Source organism: Spermophilus citellus (genome assembly GCF_964194105.1).
Source record: "Spermophilus citellus genome assembly, chromosome: 9".
NCBI classification, from domain to species: domain Eukaryota; kingdom Metazoa; phylum Chordata; class Mammalia; order Rodentia; family Sciuridae; genus Spermophilus; species Spermophilus citellus.
The window spans coordinates 115,896,065-115,922,415 of record NC_138191.1 but is presented as its reverse complement, the minus strand read 5'-3'; the positions used below and the strand labels follow the sequence as shown (position 1 = coordinate 115,922,415).

The 26,351-nt window shown below is 41.0% G+C and overlaps 2 protein-coding genes across 3 annotated transcripts in view; one reads left to right on the top strand and one right to left on the bottom strand.

The window, feature by feature from the left end:
- Positions 1-6,518, top strand: part of RBBP4 (RB binding protein 4, chromatin remodeling factor) — a 20,804-nt gene extending 14,286 nt beyond the window's left edge. The window contains exon 12 of the mRNA XM_081305127.1: positions 4,762-6,518. Within this exon, the coding sequence (XP_081161253.1) occupies positions 4,762-4,827 (66 nt within the window). The 3' untranslated portion in view covers positions 4,828-6,518. The remainder of the gene's footprint in view (positions 1-4,761) is intronic.
- Positions 5,448-26,351, bottom strand: SYNC (syncoilin, intermediate filament protein). Of its 2 annotated transcripts, XM_081305105.1 has the most exons (5): positions 26,196-26,350; positions 19,595-20,774; positions 8,387-8,511; positions 8,145-8,221; positions 5,448-7,037 (listed from the first exon to the last, which is right to left on the bottom strand). In XM_081305105.1, exons 1-5 carry the CDS (start codon positions 26,246-26,248, stop codon positions 7,027-7,029), a joined length of 1,446 nt encoding a protein of 481 aa, XP_081161231.1. In that variant the 5' UTR covers positions 26,249-26,350; the 3' UTR covers positions 5,448-7,026. The 2 variants fall into 2 exon arrangements, with proteins under 2 accessions (XP_081161231.1, XP_081161230.1); XM_081305104.1 differs by lacking the exon at positions 5,448-7,037 and having other exon boundaries at positions 8,113-8,221; positions 26,196-26,351.

Here is a 26,351-nt window from a genome sequence, read left to right as displayed (position 1 = left end):
GGCAAGACCCTTTCTCAAAGTTTAAAAAATAAAATAAAAAGAGCTAGGGATGTGGCTCAGTGGTAAGAGAACCCCTGGGTTTGATTCCCAGTACTACCAAATAAATAAATAATGACTAATGTCTAAATATAGTAGTAGTAAAAGAAATTGTCACATTCTTCCTGGGCATGGTATCTCAAATCTATAGTCCCAGTACTTGTGGAGACTAGGGCAGGAGGATCACAATTTGGAGATCAGTCTGGGCAATTTAGTGGAACTGGGTCTCAAAAAGACTAATAGAACACCCGAGTTTAATCTCCCCACCCCACTAAAGGGAAAAAAATACATTCTGGATGGTTATACAACATTGTGTTCTTCATGCCACTGAACTATACAAATAAAACAACTAAGGGGCTGGGGTTGTGGCTCAGCGGTAGAGTGCTCGCCTCGCACATGCGAGGCCCTGGGTTCAATTCTCAGCACCATATAAAAAATAAATAAGTAAATAAAGGTAGTGTCAACCACAACTAAAAAAGTATTTAAAAAAACTAAGATGATAATTTTGTTTATGTATTTTACCACTTTTTTATCTTTTTTTTTTTTTAATGGAAGTATGATAAATGAAATCAATTCCAAGAGTCTTTTTGTGTCTAGGTAGATCTAGAGCTAGGAAGAAACTCTAGAGGAAAAAGTTTTTATTGTTCTTTTATCAGAGTACACAGTTTTTATTTTGGCTTGTTTACATAGTCTCCAATTTAGTCCATCATTCCAAACTCAACCCCATTCCATTTACTTTGCTATTTGGTAAAATATGGTAGGATGAACTCTGGATTGGAAGTAAAGTCATTTGTTATTTTTGTTTTTCTTTTTTATTTATTTATTTTTACATTTGTTCCAATAAGTTGTACATGACAGTAGAATGCATTTTGACACCTTATACATAAATGGAACAACTTCTTATTCCACTGGCTGTACATGGTACAGAGTCAAACCAGTAGTGTATATAGAGTATACACTATATATAAAGTGTATAATGTGTATAGGGGAATAATGTGTATCTCATTCTACCATCTTTCCCATCCCCACAGCCCCACCCCTCCCCTTGCTCCCCTCTGAAAATCCAAAGTTCCTTCATTCTTCTCTACCCACCCCCACTATGGATCATCATGCACTTATCAAAGGAAACATTTGGCATTTGTTTTGGGGGGGACTGGCTTATTCCACTTAGCACAATATTCTGTAGTTCCATCCATTTCTCTGCAAATGCCATGATTTCATTCTTCTTTTAAGACTGAGTAATATTCCATTATGTATATGTAGCACATTTTCTTTATCCATTGATCTGTTGAAGGGCATCTAGATTGGTTCCATAGTTTAGCTATTGTGAATTGAGCTGCTATAAATATAGATGTGGCTGCATCACTGTGGTGTGCTGATTTTATGTCCTTTGGGTATAAACTAAGGAGTTGGGATAGCTGGGTTAGAGGAAAGTTTTTCAATCAACCACGAGAAAGAACATTTTAATAAGCAGAACTTGCTTAAAATGGATAGTACTATTAAAGATATGAAATAGTGTTTATGGCCTTTGAAATTAAATTGTACTACCTCTGTACTTGTGAATATTGTGTATCAAAAAGAAATAAGGTTGGGACTGGGGATGTGGCTCAAGCGGTAGCGCGCTCGCCTTGCATGCGTGCGGCCCGGGTTCGATCCTCAGCCCCACATACCAACAAAGATGTTGTGTCCGCCGAGAACTAAAAAATAAATATTAAAAATTCTCTCTCTCTCTGTCTCTCTCTCTCCCTCTCCATCTCACTTTCTAAAAAAAAAAAAAAAGAAATAAGGTTAAATAGGAAAAAGGCAGATCAAAGAACCACATGATAGTATCCTTCATATTAATATTTTGTGTCTCTAGTTCTGTGTTTAATTGTATATAACTACGGCTGCCCCCTCCATATTGGTGAATTAAAACAGCCATGGATTTAAAATATTTTTTTAAAAATTGTGTATGTACTGAACATGTACAAAATTTTTTCTTTGTCATTATTCCCTAAATAACATAATAATCTCTGTATGCACAGCCTTTATATTAGAAATTGTAATCTAGAGAAGGCTTAAGATCTACAGGTAGATGTGCGTAGGTTATATGCTAATATTATGCCATTTTATATAAATGATTTAAGCACCGAGATATTTTGGCAGCCTGTCGGGGATGGCTGTTCTGGAAGCAATCCCCCTCAGGATACTAAGAGACAACTCTGTTTAGGAGGCTGTTTCCACTGGGTATGGTAGTACCCAACTGTAATTTCAGTAGCGTGGGAGGCTGAAGCAGGCCCACATTCAAGGCCAGCCTCAGCAACTTATCAAGGCCTTCTCTCAAAACTAGGGGCTGGGGTTGTTGCTCAGCGGTAGAGCGCTCACCTAGCACATATGAGGCCCTGGGTTCCATCCTCAGCACCATAAAAGTAAATAAAGGTATTTTTTTAAAAAGCATTAAAAAAATAAAAATGGTTGAGGATGTAGCTCAGTGGTAAAACCCTCCTGGGTTCAATCCTCAGCACACACACACATCCCGCCAAGATTGCTAACATATGTTCAATATATCGAGTTAGGCAGTACTTGATTTTTTTTTTCATACGTTTCTATATTGTATTTTTTACAATAAGGATGTTTGAAATGTATCACCAAAATCTACCTTAATCTCTTTGTAATACATCCATTCAAAATTAACATAAAAACTGTAAAGAGTTCTGGTGGGAAAGTGAAATGGGTTGCCGTGGGTAGACTATCATTTGAAGGTATATTGGTAGTAGTTGGGGAAATGTTTAGGAGATAGAACTACATCTCCTCCAAGGCCTAGAACGTCTTCCATTCTCAAATGTTACTTTAATTACCTTTTTAGAAATGTGATATAATACTAAGTAAATATTTCATCTTTGTCTCATTTCTTGGCATAATTCCTAAGAAATGCTTAGAATATTCAAAGTGGTAACTGTCTTTTTGCTCAAGACACTGAATAACAAGTATTTTAACAAGACAACCTTTAGACCACACCTGGGTTTGTGATGTAAAGGTGAGGTTGGTGGAGCCTCTAAATATCCTCGTGAGCTAGTCATCAGAAAGACCAAACAGTAGATTAAGTATTTGGAACTTTTTAGCCCCCGCTTACTAGCCAGGGGACTAGGGAAATCTGGAGATTGAACTCGTAATTTGATGAGTTTCCAGGTTAGTAAATATATTGACGTGCTGGGAGAGTGGCATGCCCAGGGACTTAATGGAATTTTTGAGCCTACTCCGCACATTTGGTTCCCTGTTAAGTGCTTTATAATAAACACTGATACAAAGCAAAAGTGGAACTGGGGCTATACATCAGCCCTAGTATGCATGAGGCCCTGAGTTTCATCCCCCGCACTAGGGAGAAAAATAACAAACTCTGGGTTCTGTGAATCATTCTAGCAAATTATCAAACCATGTATGTGGGTGTCATGCAAAACTTTTTTTTTTATTTGAGAACAGGACAGTCTTATGGGACTGAACCTTAAGCCTGTTGAGTGATGCTAACCTTGGATAGTTAGTATTAGAATTGGATTGAGTTTTGCCTACTCGGTGTCAGGAAAAAAGACAGCATATTTTGTATTAGGAATGATATGTATTCCTTTTCTCTGCAATCACATCACAAGATTCTGAAGGTAAAAGACTATCCCATCGTCTGCAGCATCAAGCCTAGCAATTTGGGTACAGTCTATTCTCTAAGAACAATGCATTTTGCCCAAATGAAAGTTGTTTCTGGGGCTGGAGATGGGGCTCAAGCAGTAGCGCACTCGCCTGGCATGCGTGCGGCCCGGGTTCGATCCTCAGCACCACATACCAACAAAGATGTTGTGTCTGCCGAGAACTAAAAAATAAATATTAAAAATTCTCTCTCTCTCTGTCCTCTCTCTTAAAAAAAAAAAAAAAAAAAAAAAAAAAGTTGTTTCTGTATTTTAAATTATGCCTCCGGCAATATCAAGTGTTTTGTGTAAGAGCAGTTTTTTAAAAACGAATCAAGATTTGGACATAAGATCTTTTTAGGTGAATTTTTTTTTTATTTGTCTACAGGTTTATTAGTGGTTTTTGCTACACTAAAGAGTTGTGCATCCATCACCACAACCAATTTTATAACATTTTCATCAACCCAAAAAGAAACCCTATACCCATAAGCCATCGCTTCTACATTTCCATAGTTCTCACACAATTTGCCTGAAGCCACCAATCCGTTTACTATATGAATTAGGCTATTTGGAACATATTAAAAATGGGGTCATACAATGTGAGTGGCTTTTTATTGTCAAGTAATATTCTATTTTAAAGATACATAATTTTTCCATTCATCATTTGGTGGACACTTGGCTTGTATTTACTTTGGGGCTATTAATATCTGATGAGAGGACTCAAGAATGTTGGTTATTAAGATAAGCAGTATCCAAACTCTTTTTGTGGGAATGTCCTAATCCAGGGACCTTTGACCAGCTGCCTATTTTAGAGGAATGCAGCCATACCCACTCTTTGATTACATTACAGATTCTTTAGAGCTGCAGTTATCCAGCAATGGCAGAGTCAAATAATTAGAAATCTTGACTTGAAATAATAGCCTTGGGCTGGGGATATACCTCAGTTGGTAGAGTGTTTGCCTCGAATGCACAAGGCCATGGGTTCAATCACCAGCACCACCAAAAGAAAGAAAGAAAGAGAAAGAATAGCCTTCGTGTTTACTAAATATCCGTTTTTTCTTGTTTTTGGCAGGCAGAGAACATCTATAATGATGAAGATCCTGAAGGAAGTGTGGATCCTGAAGGACAAGGATCCTAGATGTGTCTGCACTTGCGATTTTAGACTCCCCTTTTTTCCCCTCTCAACCCTGAGATTGATTTAACACTGGTTTTGAGACACAGACTTTGTTCAGCTATCCCTCTATATAGGTACCACCAACAATTGCTATTAGCCCAAACAGTGGGTGTTTTCTAAATATTAACTGGGATACTTTATTCAGCAAAGCCAGACTTATTTAAATTTTCTTCAGGAATTTTCTAGTAACAAACCCGGGTCTAAAGTAGCTACAGAACGGGGAATATTATGTGTGGTTATTTTTCTTCTTAAGCTATATCCCCAAGTTTTTTGGACTCATTTAAGTAAAAGCTAGAGTGAGTAAGGAATAGAGCCAAGTGAGGTAGGTGTCTGAGCCATGAAGTATAAATACCGCAAGATGTCATTTTTATTCAGGAATTAGGGGAGATTCAAGTCATATAGATTCCTACTCTAAAATCTTCACACCTGACTTTCCAGGATGCACATTTTCCTATGTAGACCAGTCTCCTCTTGATTTCTACAGTTAAGTCAAAACTACATGTTCCTCCTTTCCCATATATTTTTGCTTGTTAGTGTATTTCTTGAGCTGTTTTCATATTATTCCTTACCTTTATGTGAAATGGTTTTTGGTTTTTTTGTTCTTTTTTTTTTTTTTTTTTTTTTTAACTTGGGACCACCAAGTTGTAAAGATGTATGTTTTTACCTGACAGTTGTACCACGGGTATACTGTCAAGTGGAGAAGAGTGAATTGATAGCTTGTATGTTTTTAAAATTAAATTAATCCTTGATAAGAGTTGCTTTTTTTTTTTTTTTTTTTAGGAGTTGGTCCTTGACCACTAGTTTGATACCATCTGCATTTTGGGTGACCTGTTTTATCAGCAGGCCTATTACTCCCATGACTAACTATGTAAGTGCTTATAATGGAATAAATTGCTTTTCTACATAGCCCTATGCCAATGGGTTTTATTTAGTATATAACATCCATCAAACACCCATCCCCTGGCTATCAAGAGTAGAATTAAATATAATAGGCCAAGAGCTATAGAAAAGAGCTTTACTCCTTCCTAGGGAAAAGTGCAAGACATAAAACACAGAACTAGAGATATACAGACTAATGTGCAATAAAATGACATCTTTTTGAATTCTGACCCCAGAGAACAACACAGACTCTTTAAACATTTTTCAAAGGCAGTGTGTTTAAGGCAGAATTTAAATTTGGGAAAGGTGTTTAAGGCTTGTCTCACAGGGTTGCCTCTCCCTAGTATGTTTTTCACTGGAGTTTGTACTTAGAGGTTAGAAACAACAGGTTCTAAAATCCTTTATCACCAAATGCCAAAACAAGATAACATACCTGATTCTTTCCAGTCACTTAGTTTTGTTTTGGCGGAATAGACCCCAAAACTCTAAAGGTCTTTGGGAAATCTGAAATCTTACACCATGAGGTTCAAATCCGGATGGGTTCCTTTTCTCCAAGTCAGTTATTTCAGAGTATAGTGAAAATTAATTTGACACAATTTTTAAGAATATACCATGTGAGGACTGGGAATGTGGCTCAAGCCGTAGCGCGCTCGCCTGGCATGCGTGCGGCCTGGGTTCGATCTTCAGCACCACATACAAACAAAGATGTTGTGTCCACCAATAACTAAAAAATAAACATTAAAAGTTCTCTCTCTAAAAAAAAAAAAAAAAAAGAATATACCATGTGAATATGTATAGCCCTTAAGAAAAAGTAAACTCTATAAGAGGATTCATTTAAAATCTAACACTCATGGCACAAAAGAATTCTAACAGTTGCCTTTTTGACCCCAGTTTTGTTCCAAACATGTTTTTGGTTTGGGTAAACATAAGGCAAAATACATTTTTCGTAATACTTCAAGATGTGTCCATACATTCATCATTTACTCTGCATGTGAGGGTTGCTGCTGGCAGATAAAAGGCATTTTTCCATTCCTCAGTGTATTGAGATCAGTATCAGCAGCCTACAAAGTAGGATCCAGCTAAAAGTTGACTGGTGTTCTGCTTCCAGCCACTCCTAAAATCTTTTTATACAGTTCAGCCAATATTTGCAATTTCCACAGGTGAATTGCTCATCAAATTCTGGTACTCTCGTCGGTTTGGGAAGAAGTGTGTCACAAGGGTATTCAGTGATCCTTTGCTAATAAGTTTTTTTTGTTTCTGGATTACAGATTTGGCCATACATTTCTAAACAGCCCCTGTAAGGTTAAAGAAAAGAAAAAGAATAAGTTTATACTTTCTACAACTTGAAATGCTACCATTAGAAATATTGAACTTCTAAAGTTAGTTTATACAGGCTATGTTGAGAAATATAATTTACATATGATCAGGGGTGAGGACGTTGCCCTAGCAAATATTTAGAAGCCTCATATTTGCAAAACAGCGAATGGTTATCTATATGATGGTGAAGACTGGGGTAGTTAAAATTTCTCTCAGGAATACTTAACATGAGTATTTTTCCCCCCTCTTCCCACTCCTGGGGAATTGAACTCAAGAGGGGCTTTTACCACTAAGCCACATCCCTGGCCTTATTTTGAGACAGGGCCTTATTAGTACATTGCTGAGACTGGCCTCAAACTTTGGATACTCCTAACTCCTACTTCAGCCTCCTGAGCCGCTGGGATTACAGGCACATGCCACTGTACCTGGCCACTTTCATTTCTTTAGAAATGAGCATTGTCTTTCTTTTCCTGTTCATACAGAGGTATTTGACAGATCATTGCCCCCAATTTGTAGTTAATCCAACAATAAGCATAATAAATTATATCTAGATAAGACACAGTAAAAGAAAGTCCTAGAAAGTAAAGAAGAGCATTGGCTCCAATAGTTACTTGTGATTTTGTATCCAAGATGTAAGTTTAAGTAGGAAATAAATGGAAGAAATGGGCATTGATAACAGTACACAACTGACAGACTTTTTAAGGGAATTTAGACTTTAAGGACATGTTATACCAGGGGTCTGGAATAATTCATTATTAAGAAAAATACTTTAAGTTTTGCTAGGCCCTAAGTTAAGTCTGTGAAATACAGCTTTATGACTTACTTAATTTAGCCCTCTTGTTGGCCACCTTTGTCATGATCTGAATTTGATAGCACAGCTGCCTTCTGATTTATACTGAGGAAACTGAACAGGAGGTGTGGGTGGGGTAGGGTAAAGAACTGAGAATGCTCAGAGCCTAGGTGTTTTATCTGTTTACAGATTTCCTAATGGTAATTAGGTCGTATTAGGGGTGGGGGTAAAAAGACAATAATTAGTATTGTTAGAAAAGCAGAAACAATACCACACTATTACCCACAAAGATCACCTTGAGACTGTGTCTCGATTCCACCTGCCTGAGAAGTGGGAGCATCAGCCTGTTCCAGGCTCTTGGGAAGCATAGCCCTTTAAAAAGAGAGAGCCATTTTCCATCTGTTCCTGGATGAGCACAATTTGAAAATCATTTCCCAAATCATTTTTTGTTTTCTACTGTGAAGTGAGATTTTTCCTGAGCCTTCCCCCTCCCCTCAACTAATGTTAGATGAGATTTGAGTGGCAGCAAAAACTGACTTATAAGTTGAGAGCTCTTCAGCAAGACTGATCCTTAGCTGCTCCATCTCTTTGTTCTTCTGTTGCTGGAGTTGCACTCCACTTCTTAACTGCCTCTGTCGTTCTTCCATTTCCTCCAGCTGTTCCTGCATGGAAAGGCCAAGAATATTTCTAATGAGCCAACAAAAATTTGATGTTACTCATCATAGTTTATAAATCACTTTCTTTTCTTGTACATTGTTTAATCTTCACAGCAGTGTTGAGACTTGTATCGTCTTGATAGTAAAAGTTAGGCAACTTAAGATCAAACAGGTTGTATTTTAACATAGTGAACTGCTTTTGAAAATGGTGGCTTGACTGTAATCCCCAGCCCCTCAGGAGGTGAGGCAGAAGGATTAAGAATTCAAGGCCCCAGCAACTGGCTGACATTCTTAAAATTTTTTCCTTTTAGGAACCTATTAAAGTTTATTTTTATCTTTGTAAAGGCTTAAAGGACATTAAGGATTTATCTGTACTTCCTTCATAAATTGTTTACCAGACTTCAGGTTTTAAAGATTATTTCAATACTGAAACCAAATTCAACATTTGTATGAGGAAAAAGTAATGTGTGTGTAGATTTTTTTTTTTTTTTTAATGTAATGCTGGGGCCTTGCATGGCAGCACATACCTGTAAAACCCAGAGGTAGAAGGAGCAAGTTCAAGAGTCGGCCTCAGCAATTTAGCAAGGTTCTAAGCAACTTGGACCCTGTCTTAAAATAAAAAGGGTAGTTCTGGGGATCAAACCCAGGGCCTTGCACATGCTAGGTAAGTGCTATAGCTCTTAGCTACATCTCCAGCCTTGTTCAAAAGTTCTAAGCTGGGCCAGCTGTGGTGGCACATGCCTGTAATATAGATACTCAGAAGATCCCAAGTTTAAGGCCAGCCTGAGAACTTAGCAAGATCCTGTCTTAAAGGATCTTTTTTGTTGTTGTTTTTTCTTAATTAAGAAAAAGTAGGAGCTGGTCCTACTTTAACTCAGGTTAAGCACCCCTGGGTTTGATCCAGAGTAATGGAAAAAAAGTTCTAAGTTGGAAAATGTGATACTATGCCTAGGAGGAGTCCCTTCAGCCCTCAAGATAAGTGTCCACTTCCTTTTCTGCCAAGAACAGTCTGAGGTGCATTTCTGTAAATTGTCCCTGCCTCAGATTAATGCCTGGAAAGGCAGTAAGGCAGATGTCAGGCAAATAAGTCTTTGGCTTAGCTGGTAACTGGCTTGGAACCTTAAAGCCCTGGGGGAGGGAAAGGGTGTTGACATGGAAAGGTATATTGTAAAGGGGCAGACTGAAGAATACTAAATAGGAATCCAGTTGGGGCACATGCTATTATTAGAGGGATCTAAATAAACTCTTCTGAGATAGCCTTGAATACTGCACCTACGGTACATGAATTTTCATTTGATTATTTTGCTGAATCTCAGCTTTTGTCAGCACTATCAAAGGCTATTTCTTTTAGCACCCCACCATGCCTGGGCACAACTCTAAAAAGATGCAACCTTACCAACCAAGTGTCATCTGAAGGGAGCCATCTTTACACTGCTGCCCTGATTTACCACGCCTCATTACCTAGCAAATCTATTGGTGAGACAGAAATATGTGGTTGTGAAAGCAGTCTGTACCATCAGAAATTAGCTCTAACAGACTGGAACAGCCTCACTGAAATGAATCCATATAGTGGCAGTGAGGACTGTCTTCAGTTTTAATCCTATGTAGTATGCTGCTAGCTGGGCATGGTGGTGCATACCTGTAATCCCAGCAAAGGGGGGCTGAGGTAGAATGCAAGTTCAAGGCCAGCCTCAGCAAATTAGTGAGAGAACCCTGTCCAAAATTAAATAAAAATTGTTTTATCTCAAAATCCTAAAGCTTTCCATTTTATTTAGGGGCATTCAGACCCTTTGGTTTGAACCTACATTACTTTTTTTTTTTTTTGGGGGGGGGGTATAAATTACCAAAGCTGGGCTTAGATTTTGTAATCCTGTTGCCCCAGCCTCCAACATAGCTGGGTGTGGTGGGGCACACCTGTAATCTCCTGGATCCATTCTTCCATGAGAATATTTTTCTCTCATCTTGAGCTGTCCAATAGGAAGCCACTAATATGTGGTTGAGTATTTGAAATATAGCTAGTCTGAATTGAGCTGTGCTGTGGATGTAAATAAAACATATTTCTAGGAATAATAGTAAAATATTTATGTTGAAGTAAGTATATTTTTATGTTGGATTAATTTCATCTTTTTTCGGGGTAGGGGGGATACTGGGGATTGAACCCCAAGGGCGTTTTGTTACTGAGTTGCATTCTAGCCCCCCCCCCTTTTTTTGGTTCCAGGAGTGCTTTACCACTGAGCCACATCCTCAGCCCTTTTTTTATATTTTAGAGACAGGGTCTTGCTGAGTTGCTTAGGACCTCGCTAAGTTGCTCAGGCTGGCTTTGAATCCAAGTTTCTCCTGCGCCACTGGGATTACAGGTATGCATCCCCTCACCTGGTTATACCCTACCGCCTTTTTTATTTTTTAGTTTGAGACAGGATCTTTTCATATGAGTTGCTGAGTCTTGCCCCGAACTTATTATTTTGCCTCAACCTCCCATGTTGCTGAGATTGAATGTGTGAGCCACCATATTTGGCTTCACATGTTTCTTACATTTTTAATGTGGCCATTAGAAAAAATGACACTATAGTTTGCATGTCAGTTAAGTTGGTAATGCCTTTGCTCCTTCCTACTTATCACCAAGACAGCTCGACTCATTCTCTGCCTTCCCCTGCCTACACTTTACCCATTATCTGAGGATTAGTCTATAGTAGCCCCCAAACCAAATCTGACAAAGGTGTACTTTCTTTTGGCAGTATTCCTAATAAAGTACCTACGTAGAAACTATCTCAGGAGAGGGGCATGGATAGAACAATGGTAACATGTAATAGGTGCTTCGAAAACAAGAAGGGCAGGGCTGGGGATGTGGCTCAAGTGGTAACACACTTGCCTAGCATGCATGAGGCACTGGGTTCGATTCTCGGCACCACATAAAAATATTGTGTCCACCTAAAATTTAAAAAAATATGTTTTTTAAAAAAGGGCATCTGTTGCACAATAAGAATTATTAGGGGACTGAGATTGTGGCTCAGCGGTAGAGCTCTTGCCTATCACGGGCAGGGCCCGGGTTCGATCCTCAGCCCCACATAAAAATAAAGGTATTGGGTTGGGATTGTGACTCATTGGCAGAGCACTTGCCTACCATGTGTGAGTCACTGGGTTCGATTCTTAGCACCACATATAAACAAATAAAACAAAGGTCCATTAATAATTAATAAATAAAATGAAGGTATTGTGGGGCTGGGGTTGTGGCTCAAGTAGTAGCGCGCTGGCCTGGCATGTGCGAGGTACTGGGTTCAATCCTCAGCACCACATAAAAATAAATAAAGATATTGTGTCCACCTAAAACAAAAAAAATAGGGGCTGGGGATGTGGCTCAAGCGGTAGTGCGCTCGCCTGGCATGCGCACGGCCCGGGTTCCATCCTGAGCACCACATACCAACAAAGATGTTGTGTCCGCCGAGAACTAAAAAATAAATATTAAAAAATTTTCTCTCTCTCCTCTCACTCTCTCTTTTAAAAAAATAATTAAAAAAATAAATATTTAAAAAACAATTATTGGGGAGGGTTTGAGGCCGTAGCTCAATGGCAGAGTGCTTGCCTTGTACATGTGAGGCACTGGGTTTGATCTTCAACACCACATAAAAGCAAATTAAAGGCATGCTGTCCATCTACAACTACAAAAAAAAAATATTAGGGAAAACAGGACGAATCAGACAAGGGCTTAAAGAAGAGTAAGAATTGGGTAATAGGGGCTGGCATGTGTGAAGCACTGGGTTTGATCTCAGCACTGCATATAAAAAGTAAATAAGGATCCAAAAAGAATTAGGTAATGAATAGGCTAAGGCAGGAGGATTGCAAGTTTGATGTCAGCCTCACAAGTTGGCAAGACCCTGACTCAAAATTGAAAAAGAAAAGCCAGGGGATATAGCCCAGTGTTCAATCCCTTGTACCACTACCACCAAAAAAAAAAAAAAAAAAAAAAAGGTACCAGGCATGAAATTGTGGGAAATGTGGTGTCTCACTGGAACTGCAGGTGATTTAGGGATGGCTAAAACACAAGTTGGTTGTGAGAGGGTGAAAGAAAATGTGGCCATGGCTTTTAGCATCTGCCCCCTTATTACATTGCCTTTCTTTTCTTTTTTTTTTTTCTTTTTTTGGTAACCCATGTGTAACTCCCAAATCTGATTGTAGGTTCTTATGTCTTACCACATCTAGTGCCCTACGTTTATTGGTATGAAATATGCCGATGGTAAATATATTCCACATTAAAGCAGTGATTAAACTAAAAACTTTGATATCATCCTCAGCAAATCTCTCATCCCACCTACTGCAAGCTGTCACCAAATCCTACCAGTTTGACCTCAAAAACCTCCATATTCTCTCATAAGATCTAAGTGGTCTTTCCACACTCTCAACTTACCATCCAAAGTGCTGCCTCAGGAGTGCATATAGCTGTGCAAGAGCTTTGTAGATACTAACTTATTAGCTCACTCCTTGCAACCTTGTGATTTGATAGATTAATCCCATTTTATATGTGAGGGAGCTGAACCACACAGCTTAAGCATCTAAGTTTCCCAGTTAGTTATTGAGCCAGGATTTGCTGTTAACTTAAGAGTTCATACTCCTGCAACTCCATTTTTGTCATTCAGAGATGGCAGGCTCTTTCTACAGAAAAACTGTTGGTGGAAGGCCAGGCAGGGGCCAAACAAGTGCCCTTGCTACTCTTTCACCTATTGTGTATAAAATAAAGTGCTGGGGGAGTAGCTCAATGATAAGAGTGCTTACCTAGTAAAATTTGTTTTTTGAAAGGGTCTGCCTTCAGAGAAAATCTTTTTACACTCTGGTCCCAGTCTGCCTCCCCAGCTTCATGCCTACTACTTGATTTCTTTGTGATTCAGCCACACTGAGCTCACTTCCCAAAATGAAGTGTCCTTTTGCATCTCTTTGCTTTTGTATAAACTGTTCCCTCTGTCTAGAATACCGTTCCCTACCTTCTCAATGACTTCTTCAAGGCACAGCTCTGAAGAATTCATTGAGTGTGGACTTGGGCCAAATTGCTCAGGGTTACATCCTCACTGCCTCACTCACAAGCTGAATAACCCTGGACAAAGGACTTCAGTGTCCCCTCCATTTTATAATTTTCCAAATACTTCACATCTCCCTAATAGAGGTATAAGTGAATGATTGGCTATTACTAATCCTCTGTAAAATTTCTCCTTTTTTCCACAGGCAGGAGTAAGCATACCTGTTGTCATTGATAAAGCGCTTTATTCCTACAACAGTTAACACTGTTTGTCACATTGAAGTGCATCATTTCATTGATTTCACTAAGATTTTCACTTTTTTTTTTCTTCTGGTACTGATGATGGAACTCAAAGGCACTTTTACCACTGAGCAACATTCCCTGCTCTTTTTTTTTTTTTTTTTCATTTTGAGATGACCTTATTAAGTTTCTCAGGTTGGACTTGATTTTGCCATCCTCCTGCCTCAGCCTTCCAAAACTTTGGGATTTCAGGAAAGTGCTTCCAAGACTTTCACATTTTAACATCTTGAAATTAATGCTTAGGTTTTATGAAATGTATTACTTTTATCTGGTATCCCTCATGAACTGCAAATTCTAAGAGCACAGTCTAAGAATTAAAGGGGCACCCTTGAAAAGTAATCAGATGAAAATAGGAAAAACTTTGACAAATACATTTTAGAAAGCCATTTCAAAAAGAAGAATTAGGTCCTTCAAACCCTGATTCCTGTTTAACTTATGGTATAAGTGATAGCAGAAACTCACATCAAGGGTGTGTGTCATTTAACTCTCCTTAGAAAGCTGAACAGATCATGAGATATGAAACAAACCCAGTAAAGTGTTGGAAATCACTGGGGAAAATAACTGGTGCTATGTCAAAAAACTAAAGAAGAAAATTCCCATTTTATGGCATCACCATCTTAGTTATCCTTGCTTGAAATTTTAGCCTCCTCTTTGACGTCTCATCAAATCACCAAGTTTATTTGGCAATTGTTATTTATTGGTACTGAGGATTGAATTCAAGGGTGCTCTACACTGAGCCACACCCCCAGTCCTTTTTATTTTGTGACAGGGTCTCACTAAATTGCCCAGTTTAGCCTAAAACTTGTGATCTTCCTGCTTCAGCCACCAAGTCACTGGGATTGGTGGGATTACAGGTGCCTAGCTATAGTTGTTCTGGAAACCCCCTTTTAGTCCCACCACCATTGCACCATTGGTTATAATCTCACCTAGAATAGCTTCCTTTTTTTTGGTACTGGGAATTGAACTCAGGGAAATACTCGACCACTGAGCCCCATCCTCACCCCTACTTTGTATTTTATTTATTTGTTTTTATTTTTTTTTAAAGAGAGAGTGAGAGAGAGAGAGAGAGAATTTTTTTAATATTTATTTTTTAGTCTTCGGCGGGCACAACATCTTTGTTTGTATGTGGTGCTGAGGATTGAACCCGGGCCGCACGCATGCCAGGCGAGCACGCTACCGCTTGAGCCACATCCCCAGCCCTTGTATTTTATTTAGAGACAGGGTTTCACTGAGTTACTTAGTGCCTCACCACTGGGATTACAGCTAGCTTTTTTTTTTTTTAAGACTTTATTATTATTGTGTGTGTGTGTGTGTGTGTGTGTGTGTGTGTGTTGCTGAGGATTGAACCCAGGGCCTTCTGCATGCAAGGCAAGCACTCTACCAACTAAGCTAGATCCCCAGCCCTACAATAACTTCTTAAGTAGCCTCCTTTGCCCTTGGTCTGGCCCATTTTCACACTGCCACCAGTACTTTCTAATAGTAGAGAATGATATATGTTACTCCTAATTAAAAGCCTTTAATTAAAAAATAAATAAAAGTCTTTAATTATGCAACTGGCTACTGAATAAAATCCAGATGATTAGTTTGGGTTTCAGAGTCCTGTACCAGCAGTTTGGGAGGCTGAGGCAGGAGGATGGCAAGTTTGAGGCCTGTATCAAAAAAAGAGGACGGGGAGCTGGAGTTGTGACTCAGCGGTAGAGCACTTGCCTGGCATATGTGAGACCCTGGGTTCAATCCTCAGCACTGCATATAAATAAATAAATGATCCATTTACAACTTAAAAAAAAAAAAAGAGAGAGAGAGAACTGGGGATATAATTTGGTGGTAGAGCACCCCTGGGTTCAATCCCCAGTACCATAAAATTTTTTTAAATAAACTTCAAGGTACCTTCACAATTCACCTTAACAACGGCTTTTCACCTTTTACCTGCAGCCAAGATACTATATTTTGGATATTTAGGGTTAGATAAAATGTTAAAACTTCCAGGCTCAGTGATTTATGCCTGTAATCCCAGCAACTCAAAAGACTGAGTTAGGAAGATCACAAGATCAAGGCAAGCCTGGACAACCTCGAGAGACTATGTCTCAAAAAAGGACTGGGTAGCGCACCCCTGTAATCCCAGCAGCTCAGGAGGCTGAGGCAGGAGGATCGCCAAGTTCAAAGCCAGCCTCAGCAAAAGCAAGGCACTAAGCCACTCAGTGAGACACTGTCTCTAATAAAATACCTAAAAAAAAGGTCTGGGGATGTGGCTCAGTGATAAAGTGTCCCTAAGTTCAACCCCCCAGTAGCCCCCTGCCTTTTACCTCCAAAAAGTGTGTGTAAGTATTTGTACACACACACACACACAATTTTTAAACTTCTTTCACCTATTTTTCTTTTTTAATATAGTTACTGGAAATTTAAAATATATATGTGATTTACATTATATTTCCACTGGACAACACAGGTCTAAATTCTTCCTACAATTCATAGCTCAAATTCCACCTTTTTCCATGATGAGTTCTCTGATTTAACCCTGTAGCTAAAAATATCCCATAGCCCTCTTACTTGCACATCTCTTATATCCATTACTTTTTATCCTGAGTTACAATTATTAACATAATATCTACTTGAGTTTTAGTTGTTAAGGACAGTACTTAATAAAGTACTGAATAAATAATTGCCCTTTCACTAGCATTGTGAACCAATAAAAAAAATCAACTTCTCTCTCTCCCCCTCTGTCCTCCTCCCTCCCTCTTCCCCTCTCTCCCCCTCTTTCTCTCTCTCCTCACCCTCTTCCCACCCCCCTTCCTTAAAAAAAAAAAATCAATGTGGATATTGGGTGAGTGAGTGAGTGTTTGATGAATAATTTTAAAACATCCATCTGGGTACAGTGACACACACCTATAATCCCAGCGACTGGGGGAGACTGAGGCAGGAGGATTGCAAGTTTGAGGTGAGCCTCAGCAACTTAGTAAACTCTGTCTCAAAAATAAGAAGGGCTGGGGATGTAGCTCAATGGTAAATCACTCCGGTTCAAACCCTAGTACCCCACCCCCCACAAAGAAAGGAATATACCCATGCATGACCAAACCCCATTGTTTTCATAATACAGAAACAGAAACCTGGACAAAATATTTAATCAAGTGAGTGCAGCCATTTTTAATAGAGGACATGTTCCCTTAAGGATACACCAAAATCTCCAGGAAGGCATAAAGTGTTTGGCTTTGGTTTGGCAGTCTGGGGGTTGAACCCAGGACCTCACACATAGGCAAAGTGTTCTGCCACTGAAATGTATCATAGTTCTTTTCATTTATTTTGAGCCAGTTGCAATGGCACACACCTGTAATCCCAGCAACTTGGGAGGCTGAGGCAGGAGGGTCACAAGTTCAAAACTAGCCTCAGCAAAAGTGAGGCACAAAGCAACACAGTGAGACCCTGTCTCTAAATAAAATACAAAATAGGGGCTGGGTATGTGGCTCAGTGGTACAGCAGTCTTGAGTTCAATCCCCAGTACCTTAAAAAAAATAATAATAACTTTATTTTGAGACAGGGTCTCCCTAAATGGCTCAGGCTGGCCTGAAACATGTGGTTCTCCTGCCTCAGCCTCCAGAATCACTGGGTTTGTAGGTATATGCCTCCATACCTGGCATAAAGTTTATTCAAAGAAGTGCATATTTCAAGAGACAAAAATACTGCTCTGACTGGAAAATTGAGATTACTGGTGAAATAAAATTTGATGTAATTTTCTGTAAACTATATAATAAAATGTTGTTAAATATGAAAAAAAAAATACTGCTCTGAAAGACCCCATACAGCCAGCCACAGTGTCACATGTCTATAATCCTAACAGTGACTTGGGAGGTTGTAACAGAGGAATCACAAGTTCAATGCTATCTGCAGCAATTTAGCAAGACCCTATCTCAAAATTAACAAAAATGACTTGGGGCTGTTTCTCCCTCTGGAGTTGGCCCACATTCTCCCTTGAATGTATATTCCTTGCTTTACCCAAAACCACCTCACAGCCCATATTTACCCTAGAAGTACCCTCTGCTTTCCTAAATAAACCTCTAAGTTGTAATGTGGTGATGCATGCCTATAATTGTAGCAACTCAGGAGGAGGAGGCAGGACGATAACAAGTTTGAGGCCAGCCTCAGCAATTTAGTAAGGCCCTAAGCAACTTAGTGAGACCCTGTCTCAAATTAGAACTGGATTAGAATGGCTCATATTTAATCAGAAATAACTTGAATACAAGGGAGATGGTGACACGCACAGAAAAGGAAAACAAGGAATAGAGATTTATAGATTTCATCCCAGTCTATAGACTGAACAAAACAACTACAACTGACCAACTATAACTCAGTGATAAAGCATTCCTACCCCTGGATTCAATTCCCAGTACAATTTTTTTTTTTTTAAAGAGAGAGTGAGGGCTGGGGATGTGGCTCAAGCGGTAGCGCGCTCGCCTGGCATGCGTGCGGCCCGGGTTCGATCCTCAGCACCACATACAAACAAAGATGTTGTGTCCGCCGAGAACTAAGAAAAAATAAATAAATATTAAAAAAAAAAAGAGAGAGAGTGAGAGAGAGAGAATTTTTTAATATTTATTTTTTAGTTATCGGCAGACACAACATCTTTGTTGGTATGTGGTGCTGAGGATCGAACCCGGGCCGCACGCATGCCAGGCGAGCGCGCTACCGCTTGAGCCACATCCCCAGCCCTCCCAGTACAATTTTTTTTTAAATAAAGTTTCTTGTTTATGTCTTTGGGGGAAAAAAAGCAGGGGAGGGGAGAACTGGGAATGTAGTTCAGGAGTAAAGCATCCCTGCATGGGTTCAATCCCCAGTACCAAAAGAAAAATTGCAAAAGCCCCACACAGCTGGGCACAGTTGCAGATCCCTATAATCCCAGCTATTTGGGAAGATGAGGCAGGTGAATGCCAAATTAGAAGCCAGCCTGAGAAATTCAGCAAGACCTTGCCTCTTCAAAATAAATACAAAGTCCCACAACAAAGTCTCATAGTGCTCAGCAACACCTAACTCAACACTTACCTGATGTGTCCTGAGCCCCGAGTAGCAGACAATGTAGAGGTAAGTTAAACACTATGGCTACCTTCCCAAAGCCCACAGTCTATGGGAAAGGCAGACGTAATTGTTTATTCACTTAGTATTTATATTCCACTGTTCTAAAAAGGGATTAGAACTGGCTCACACTTAATCAGAAATAACTTGAATACGAGGGAGACGGTGACATGCACAAAAAAGGAAAAAAAGGAATAGAGATTTATAGATTTCATCCCAGTCTAAAGACTGAACAGCTTTAAGGTAGAGTTGGATGGATGGGACTTAAGGGTGGAGAAGAGGGATGAATTCATTCCATCTGGCCTCCTTCCCTCCAGCTCTCCACATACCCAAGTGTGACTCACTCACTATTCAGTTAGAATTAGAGACCGATACCTAGGAAGGAGCACTGAAATACTTGGGGTTGGGTTGGGTTGGTTCAAATACAGCATCAGTCTCCTCTTCTAAAAGATGAGAATGCTTGTAGTATTAATGTAAAGATCAAATGAGACAGTTGGTGTGAAAATGCTGTGTGAACTAAAAGAGTGCAAGTAATTTCAGCTCCTAACACAGGCCCGACTGAAGGAGGTGAATGAAGAATGGAGTCAAGACATGAGTGAATGGCCCCAGAGAATGCATTGTTCTTCCGACACAGGATAGTATCCTCCAAGCCCAAAGACATTAGATTCTGACCACCCTCTCCTTCTTGGTAGAAGACCTCTCTTTCACAACCAGTGGGCCTACCTTGTACTGCTGCACTTCTTCATCTCGTTTTTGCCTCACAAGTGTGATCTGGTCCTCCAGGTTCCTGTTTTGCAGGTGGAGCTGCCGGGCCTCTGCTTGCAGGGGTCTCAGAGCCTCCTTCATCTCCTGGATCTCAGCCTGGGTTTTCTGCAGAGCTTTGGTCCCTGCTTCTTTCCTCTCCAGGAGCCGCAGCAGCTGAGGTTCATACTCCTCCTCCAGGCCCTGGCGGTTCTCTGCCATGAGATTTTCAAACTGGGCAGACAGCCGGCGGCTTTCTTGGATAAAGTGCCCATCCCTTTGGTTTGGGGGTGCTTCTAGTTGTTGCTTTAACTGCTCCTTCTGCTTCTGATAGGCATCCCGGAGTTGGGCCAGTTCCTCCGAGAGCTGGGCTGCCCTAGTAGTTAGCACTTCCCGGAAATCAGCAAACTGAGCCACATCCTGCTGGCGGCACTCCAGCTGGTACTGGTAGGCCACACATTCCTTGGTCACCTTGAACAACTTCTGTTTGACCAGCCTGATCTCCTCCCTGAGCCCATCCCTCTCCAGCTCTGCCTGGGCATGCAGCTTGTAGGCAGCCTGGATGTCCTGATGGACTTGCTGTACCTCCTGCAGAGCTGGTTCACGGAGCAGCACAAGTTCATGGATGAGCTGATCCCGCTCCTCTTCCAGCTGGGCCACTGCTTGCACACACTGCTGGAAACGGCCCTCTAGCAGTTCCAGGTCTGCCATGCTTAGGTTGTCCTCTGTGCTGGGGCTTAACCCTGCTCTGAGGCTCTCCTCAGGGCAACATTTCTCTTCTTTTGCCACCATCTCTCCATCACAAACAATCAGCCCTGGGCTGGGACTCTTTGCTGGCTCTGCAGTCTGCTCCACAAACTGTATCTCATCTGGCTTCACAGTCTCTTCCACATACTCTTCTGGACTTGCAAGCTCTTCCACATACAGTGCCTCCTCTGGCTGCCTGGGCTCCTCAATATAAAGTGTCTCCTCTGGCTTCTCTGTCTCTTCTACGTAGAGCGGTGTCTCTTCAAAGTCTCCTGTGTCATCAAGGTAAAGAATGTCTTCTAGGTTCACAGTTCCCTCCGAAGATAGTGTAACTTCTGGGTTCACAGTCTTGGACTCATTCCAGGTTTCAGGATTCTCTTCTTGAAGAGGAGAACTGGACTCTGCTCTTGTTTCTCTGCAAAATAAATTATTTAAAGTGAAAGGGGAGCTGTAGTTATAGCTCAATGGTAGAGTGCTTGCCTAGAACATGTGAGACACTAGGTTTGATCCTCAGCACCACATAAAAATAAATAAAATAAAGGTATTGTGACTATCTACAACTAAAAAATATTTTTAAAATAAATAAATAAAAATAAAGTGAGGGCTGGGGATATAGTCAGTTGGTAGAGTGCTTGCCTCGCATGCACAAGGCCCTGCATTTAATCCCCAGCACCACAAATAAATTAATTAATAAAGTGAAAGGGTTCCAACTATGGTAGGATGGTTTTTGACAGAACCATCAGCCACGGGTCAATTTTTTAATGTTTTTATTAGTGCATTATAATATACATAGTAGTGGGATTCATTTTGACATTATCATACATGCATGAAATATAATTTGCTCCATTTGAGTCCCCAGTGCTTCCTCTTTCCCTCCCCTCCTCCCTCTCCCTATTCCCCTTCCTTTACTGGTCTTCCTTGTATTTATTTTTTGTTCTTTTAATTGCTGCTTTATAGATATACATAAAGATGAAATTCACTGTGGTACATTCATATATATACAGTAGAAGACAGGAAATAATGGAGATCAGAGCCAAAATTAATGAAATTGAGAATAAAAAAATAATACAAAGAATCAGTGCAACAAAGGGTTAGTTCTGTGAAACGATAAATTTCCTTATCTGGTCCCTTCCCTCTATTGATCTACCCCCTCCACACACAGGGTCCATTGTTTTGATCCCCTCATAGTACCCCCTCAAAGTCACTATCTCATCTCTGTTTACATAATTTAAAGGAGAGGAAACTCACACTTGAGCCTCTACTATAATTGATACTAAGATTGATAAATCCTTAGCCAAACTAACCAAAAGAGAGAAGACCCAAATCAACAAATTAGAGATGAAAAAGGGAGATATCACCACAGACACTTCTGTAATCCAGAAGATCATTAGAAATCATTTTGAAAATTTATACGCCAATAAATTGGAAAATCTATAAGACATTGACAAATCTTTAGACAAATATGAGCTGCTCAGATTGAATCAGGAAAATAGAGAAAACCTAAACAGATCAATATCAAATGAGATTGGAGCAGCAATTAAAAGTTGTGGCTCAGAGGTAGAGCACTCACCTACATGCATGAGGCACTGAGTTTGATCCTCAGCGCCACATAAAAATAAAATAAAGATATTGGGTTCACCTGTAACTTAAAAAAAAAAAAAAGTCTTCCAGGGCTGGGGCTGGTACAGCACCTGCCTAGCATGTGTGAGGCACTGGATTTGATCCTCAGCACCACATATAAAAATAAATCAATCAAATAAAGCTGTGTATCCATATACAAGTAAAAAAAATATTTGAAAACAAAGTCTTCCAACAAAGAGAAGCCCAGGACAAGATGGATTCTCAGCTGAGATCTACTAGATTTTTAAAAAAATATATATTGTTTTAGTTGCAGATGGACACAATACATTTATTTTTTAAAAAATATTTCTTAGGTGTAGATGGACTCAACACAATGCCTTTATTTTTATGTGGTGCTGAGGATCGAACCCGGATTCTGCCGGTGCTAGGCAAGCACTCTACTGCTGAGCCACAATCCCAGCCCCACAATACATTTATTTTATTTATTTATGTGGTGCTAAGGATGAAACCCAGTGCCTCACACATGCTAGGCAAGTGCTTTACCACTGAGCCACAGCCCCAACCCTGAGATCTACCAGATTTTTAAAGAAGAACTAACACCAGTCTTCCTCAAAGTACTTGGAAATAAAAAAGGAGGGCACAGTCCTAAAAACAAGTATGAAGCCAGTATAATCCAGGTATTAAAACCAGACTAAGTCGCATCAAGGAAAGAAAACTAAAGACCAATATTCCTGATAGAATAACACAGAAACCAAAGACATAGACTCCAGCAGATTCTCAAATCAAGGCTCCTTTTCCTGTATTGATCTGGTGCCTCTGCACACACAGTCCATTGTTTTGATTCCCTAAAAGCACCCCCTCAAAGTCACTGTCTCATCTGTTTACATAATTTCAAGGATAAGAAACTTACACCTGAGCCTCTACTATGTGCTTCATAGTAGAGTAAAATTCTAATGTTGAAGTAGAAACTTCTTTCTTGCAATACTTGCTTGCTGGACTTGATTCTCCCTTTAGAATCAGACAATTATGCTTTTCCATGTATGTTCTTTGAACACTTAAAGATAACTAACTCAGAGGCTAGGGAGATAGCCCAGTGGTCAAGCATATACTTGGCATGCACAAAGCCCCATAGGTTCAATCCCTAACACCAAAAAATAAAAAGATAACTAATTTACCTTTCAATTACTGCATACATGCCAAAGTTTCCTCTGTCCTCCTTATTTGAATCACTTCCTCTGACCAGGCTCCATATTGTCACTATCCCTTGAGGATGAGTATTAAAATCAGTAGGTGTGGCCGGATGCGGTGGCACTCACCTATAATCCCAGTGGTTTGGGAGGCTGAGGTAGGAGGATTGGGAGTTCCAAGCTAGCCTCAGCAACTTAGGCCCTAAACAACTAAGAAAGACCCCTGTCTCTAAATAAAATATTTTAAAAAGGATTGGGGATGCAGTTTAGTGGTTGAGCATCCCTGGATTTGATCCCCTATACAAAAAAAAAAAAAAAAAAAACAGAAGTCCATAGACACTAAAATCCTATTGAGGCAGCCAAGATTTCCTTAGAATATAGGGCAGCTCCATCATATTCCCCCTGTCCCCACCTCTGGTACTGGGGATTGAACCCAGGGTGTTTCACCACTGAGTTACATCCCCAACCCTTTTTATTTTTAGACAGGGTCTTGCTAAATTGATAGACTGGCTGTGACTTTGCAATCCTCCTGCCTCAGCTGCCCTACTTGCTGGGATTACAGGCATGTGCCACCACACTCAGCTGTACCAACCTTCTAATGGCTTCTTCCCTGTCCTCACCCAATGTATTCTCTACAGGGCCACAGTTCACTTGCTACACCCCAGTGTTGTTCCACTTCACAATTTCATGTGGCTCCAACTTACCTTTTATAGCCTCAGCTCACATTACTCCTGCAACCCACCCCATGCCTGACAACCCAGAACATGTGTTAACTTTTCACACTTCCCACTCTGAGCCCACAATGACTGAAGGATCCAATGGCTGAGAAATGCAGCTTCTCGAACACCACCTGCCTAGAGAACAGCCCTGTACTACACAGAAAGGTCAAGCTCCTGGTGCCAGTAAGACACACCTGCTCAGTCAGCCAGGCCCACTCTGCTACTCAACAGAGACCTGCTTTCCCAGCCAATGGCCCTCCCATCAAGCGCCTGCTGAGGCCTCCATCTTGGAATGATTTAACCACATTCAAGGTACTATTCTAAGCATTTTACATGAGTACTTTCTTTAAAAACAAACAAACAAACAAAAAAACATTTTTTTTAGTTGTAGGTGGACATAATATCTTTTTTTAAACATCCATTTTTTTTTAGTTTTTAGGTGGACATAATATCTCTATTTTACATTTATGTGGTACTGAGGATTGAACCCAGTGCCTCACGCATACTAGGAGAGCGCTGTACCTCTGAGCCACAATCCCAGCCCTGGACATAATATCTTTATTATTTTATTTTTATGTGGTGCTGAGGATTGAACCCAGTGCCTCACGCATACTAGGAGAGCGCTGTACCTCTGAGCCACAACCTTAGCCCCGTGGATACTTTCTTATAGAATATTCCTCTATTATCCCCATTGTATAGATGAAGAAGCTGAAGCACAAAGAAAATGAGGAACTCACTGGAAGTTCCACAACTCATACAAGTGGCAGACAGGCCTAAAGAAGGCCACAGTACTTACCACTCTCTGCCTAGCATAGGTGTGATGTCTGGAAGAAGTAAATGTGGCATGGCACATATAATAGAGCTTGGAACATAGTGGTCAAAAACTACTATCTTAGGGCTAGGGTGTGGCTAGAGTGCTTGCCTAGCATGCATTGACGCTCTGGGTTGGATTCCCAGCACCAAAAAGGAAAAAAAAAAAAAAAGCTTTCTATTTACTGAAATTTCTTTTCATCTTTCAAGACTTGCTCAAACTCTTATCTCCTCTGGGAAGTTATTTCCCAAACAAGATCCACCTAAGGTCCTCACAACACTGAATGCAGCTCATCTTGCGCGCAGTTCTTTGCATTACAGAAGCTCATGTGTCTGTCTCACTGATAGTGAATTTCCTAAAAACAATTATATTCTCCTTCCCAGGGTTGGGGTCCTTAAAAGGAAGGCAAGAAGAAATGACTGATCTTCAGAGGGAAACTTACCCAAGGTCAAGTGGTAAAGCTGGAGTAGAACCCAGGCTTCCTGACTCTTAGGCCATGCTGTCACTCCACCCAGGGCACCAGATGCTGTGCTCACACAGCTGCCTCTACCAAGCAGGGCAAGAAGCACATTATGGGAGACTAAGGGGAGAGGGATGAGTTTGGCCAGGACCCCTGACCTCAGGCTTTCTTGAGCCCAGGCAGTCTGCTTCTACCACTCTATCCCTGTTCCCAGATGACTCCAGCAGCTCCCTAACACTGTCTGTTACTCAGGGATTTGGCTGGGAGTGTGTGTGTGACACTGTGCAGGCAAGATTACATCTATTTGACTCTGTGTACACCTCTATGTGTACATAGCAGTACAGGCGATTGAACGTGATCCACATGAGGAATGTGACTGTGGAGGGATGTCAAGAGTATGTATTTGTACCTCCACCTTCTTGGTACACTGGAAAATCCCAGGGCTACAGCCTGAGGTGGAGCAAAAATACTCCCCACTCATTCCCAAATCCCTTGGCCACAGGTCCCTTCCCCTAACCAGTGGTAAGCAAACAATGTGGCAGAGTAGCAGCTGTCCCTTCTAGTCCCTGCCCAGCCAGAACCCTCCTGCTGCTCCAGGGCAAATAGACCCTCCCCACCCCCATCCCAATTAGACAGGCGAGAACAAGCTGCCGACCAGACTTTTAACTTCAAATTGGCAAATGCCCAACCTTGCACCAAGTGGCTTCACCCAGCAAATTCACAACTGGTTGCCCCAGTTGACATTCCCAGTTGACTTTTGGAGTTGAGGAATGACAGAAAACGAGTATTGTCTTTGGATAGATGGGCAACTTGATTTTGAGCAGATTATAGCCCGAAAGGGTTAATTCTCACGCGCCCTTGGGAGGGGGAGGGGGATTATAAAAAGCCACTGATCAAGGAAGGTCCGTTGACCCCGAGCCAGAGCTCCCCATCTCGCCTGGATGAGTGGCTCTGCCCCGTGCCCCACCCCGGCTGGACCACTACCCCCCGCCTGGTGAAGGGGCTGCGGGTGGGGGAAGGGAATACGTCCAACACCCCCTCCCCAAAGGGGAGGCGACACAAGCCTGGACTGTCCTACCTCGCGGCCTGGGCGGCGCCGTCCCCGCCGCGCCGGAGCTCCGGGCTGGCCATGGCTGCGCGACCCCGGGCTCAGCGGGCGCGTTATTAATAGCCGGCCCCGCCGGCCGCTGCTCAGGCGCTCGCGCCCGCCGCACTGCCAGCTGCAGCCGACACC

What these genes read in the sequence shown, in the direction of transcription:
- SYNC (XM_081305104.1), bottom strand. Translation starts at nt 26,248, where the DNA reads ATGGCCAGCCCGGAGCTCCGGCGCGGCGGGGACGGCGCCGCCCAGGCC. An exon ending in GGCGCCGCCCAGGCCGCGAG is followed by an intron (nt 20,775 to 26,195) that starts GTAGGACAGTCC and finishes TTTATTTTGCAG; the next exon opens with AGAAACAAGAGCAGAGTCCA. An exon ending in GAAGAGCTCTCAACTTATAA is followed by an intron (nt 8,222 to 8,386) that starts GTCAGTTTTTGC and finishes CTCTTTTTAAAG; the next exon opens with GGCTATGCTTCCCAAGAGCC.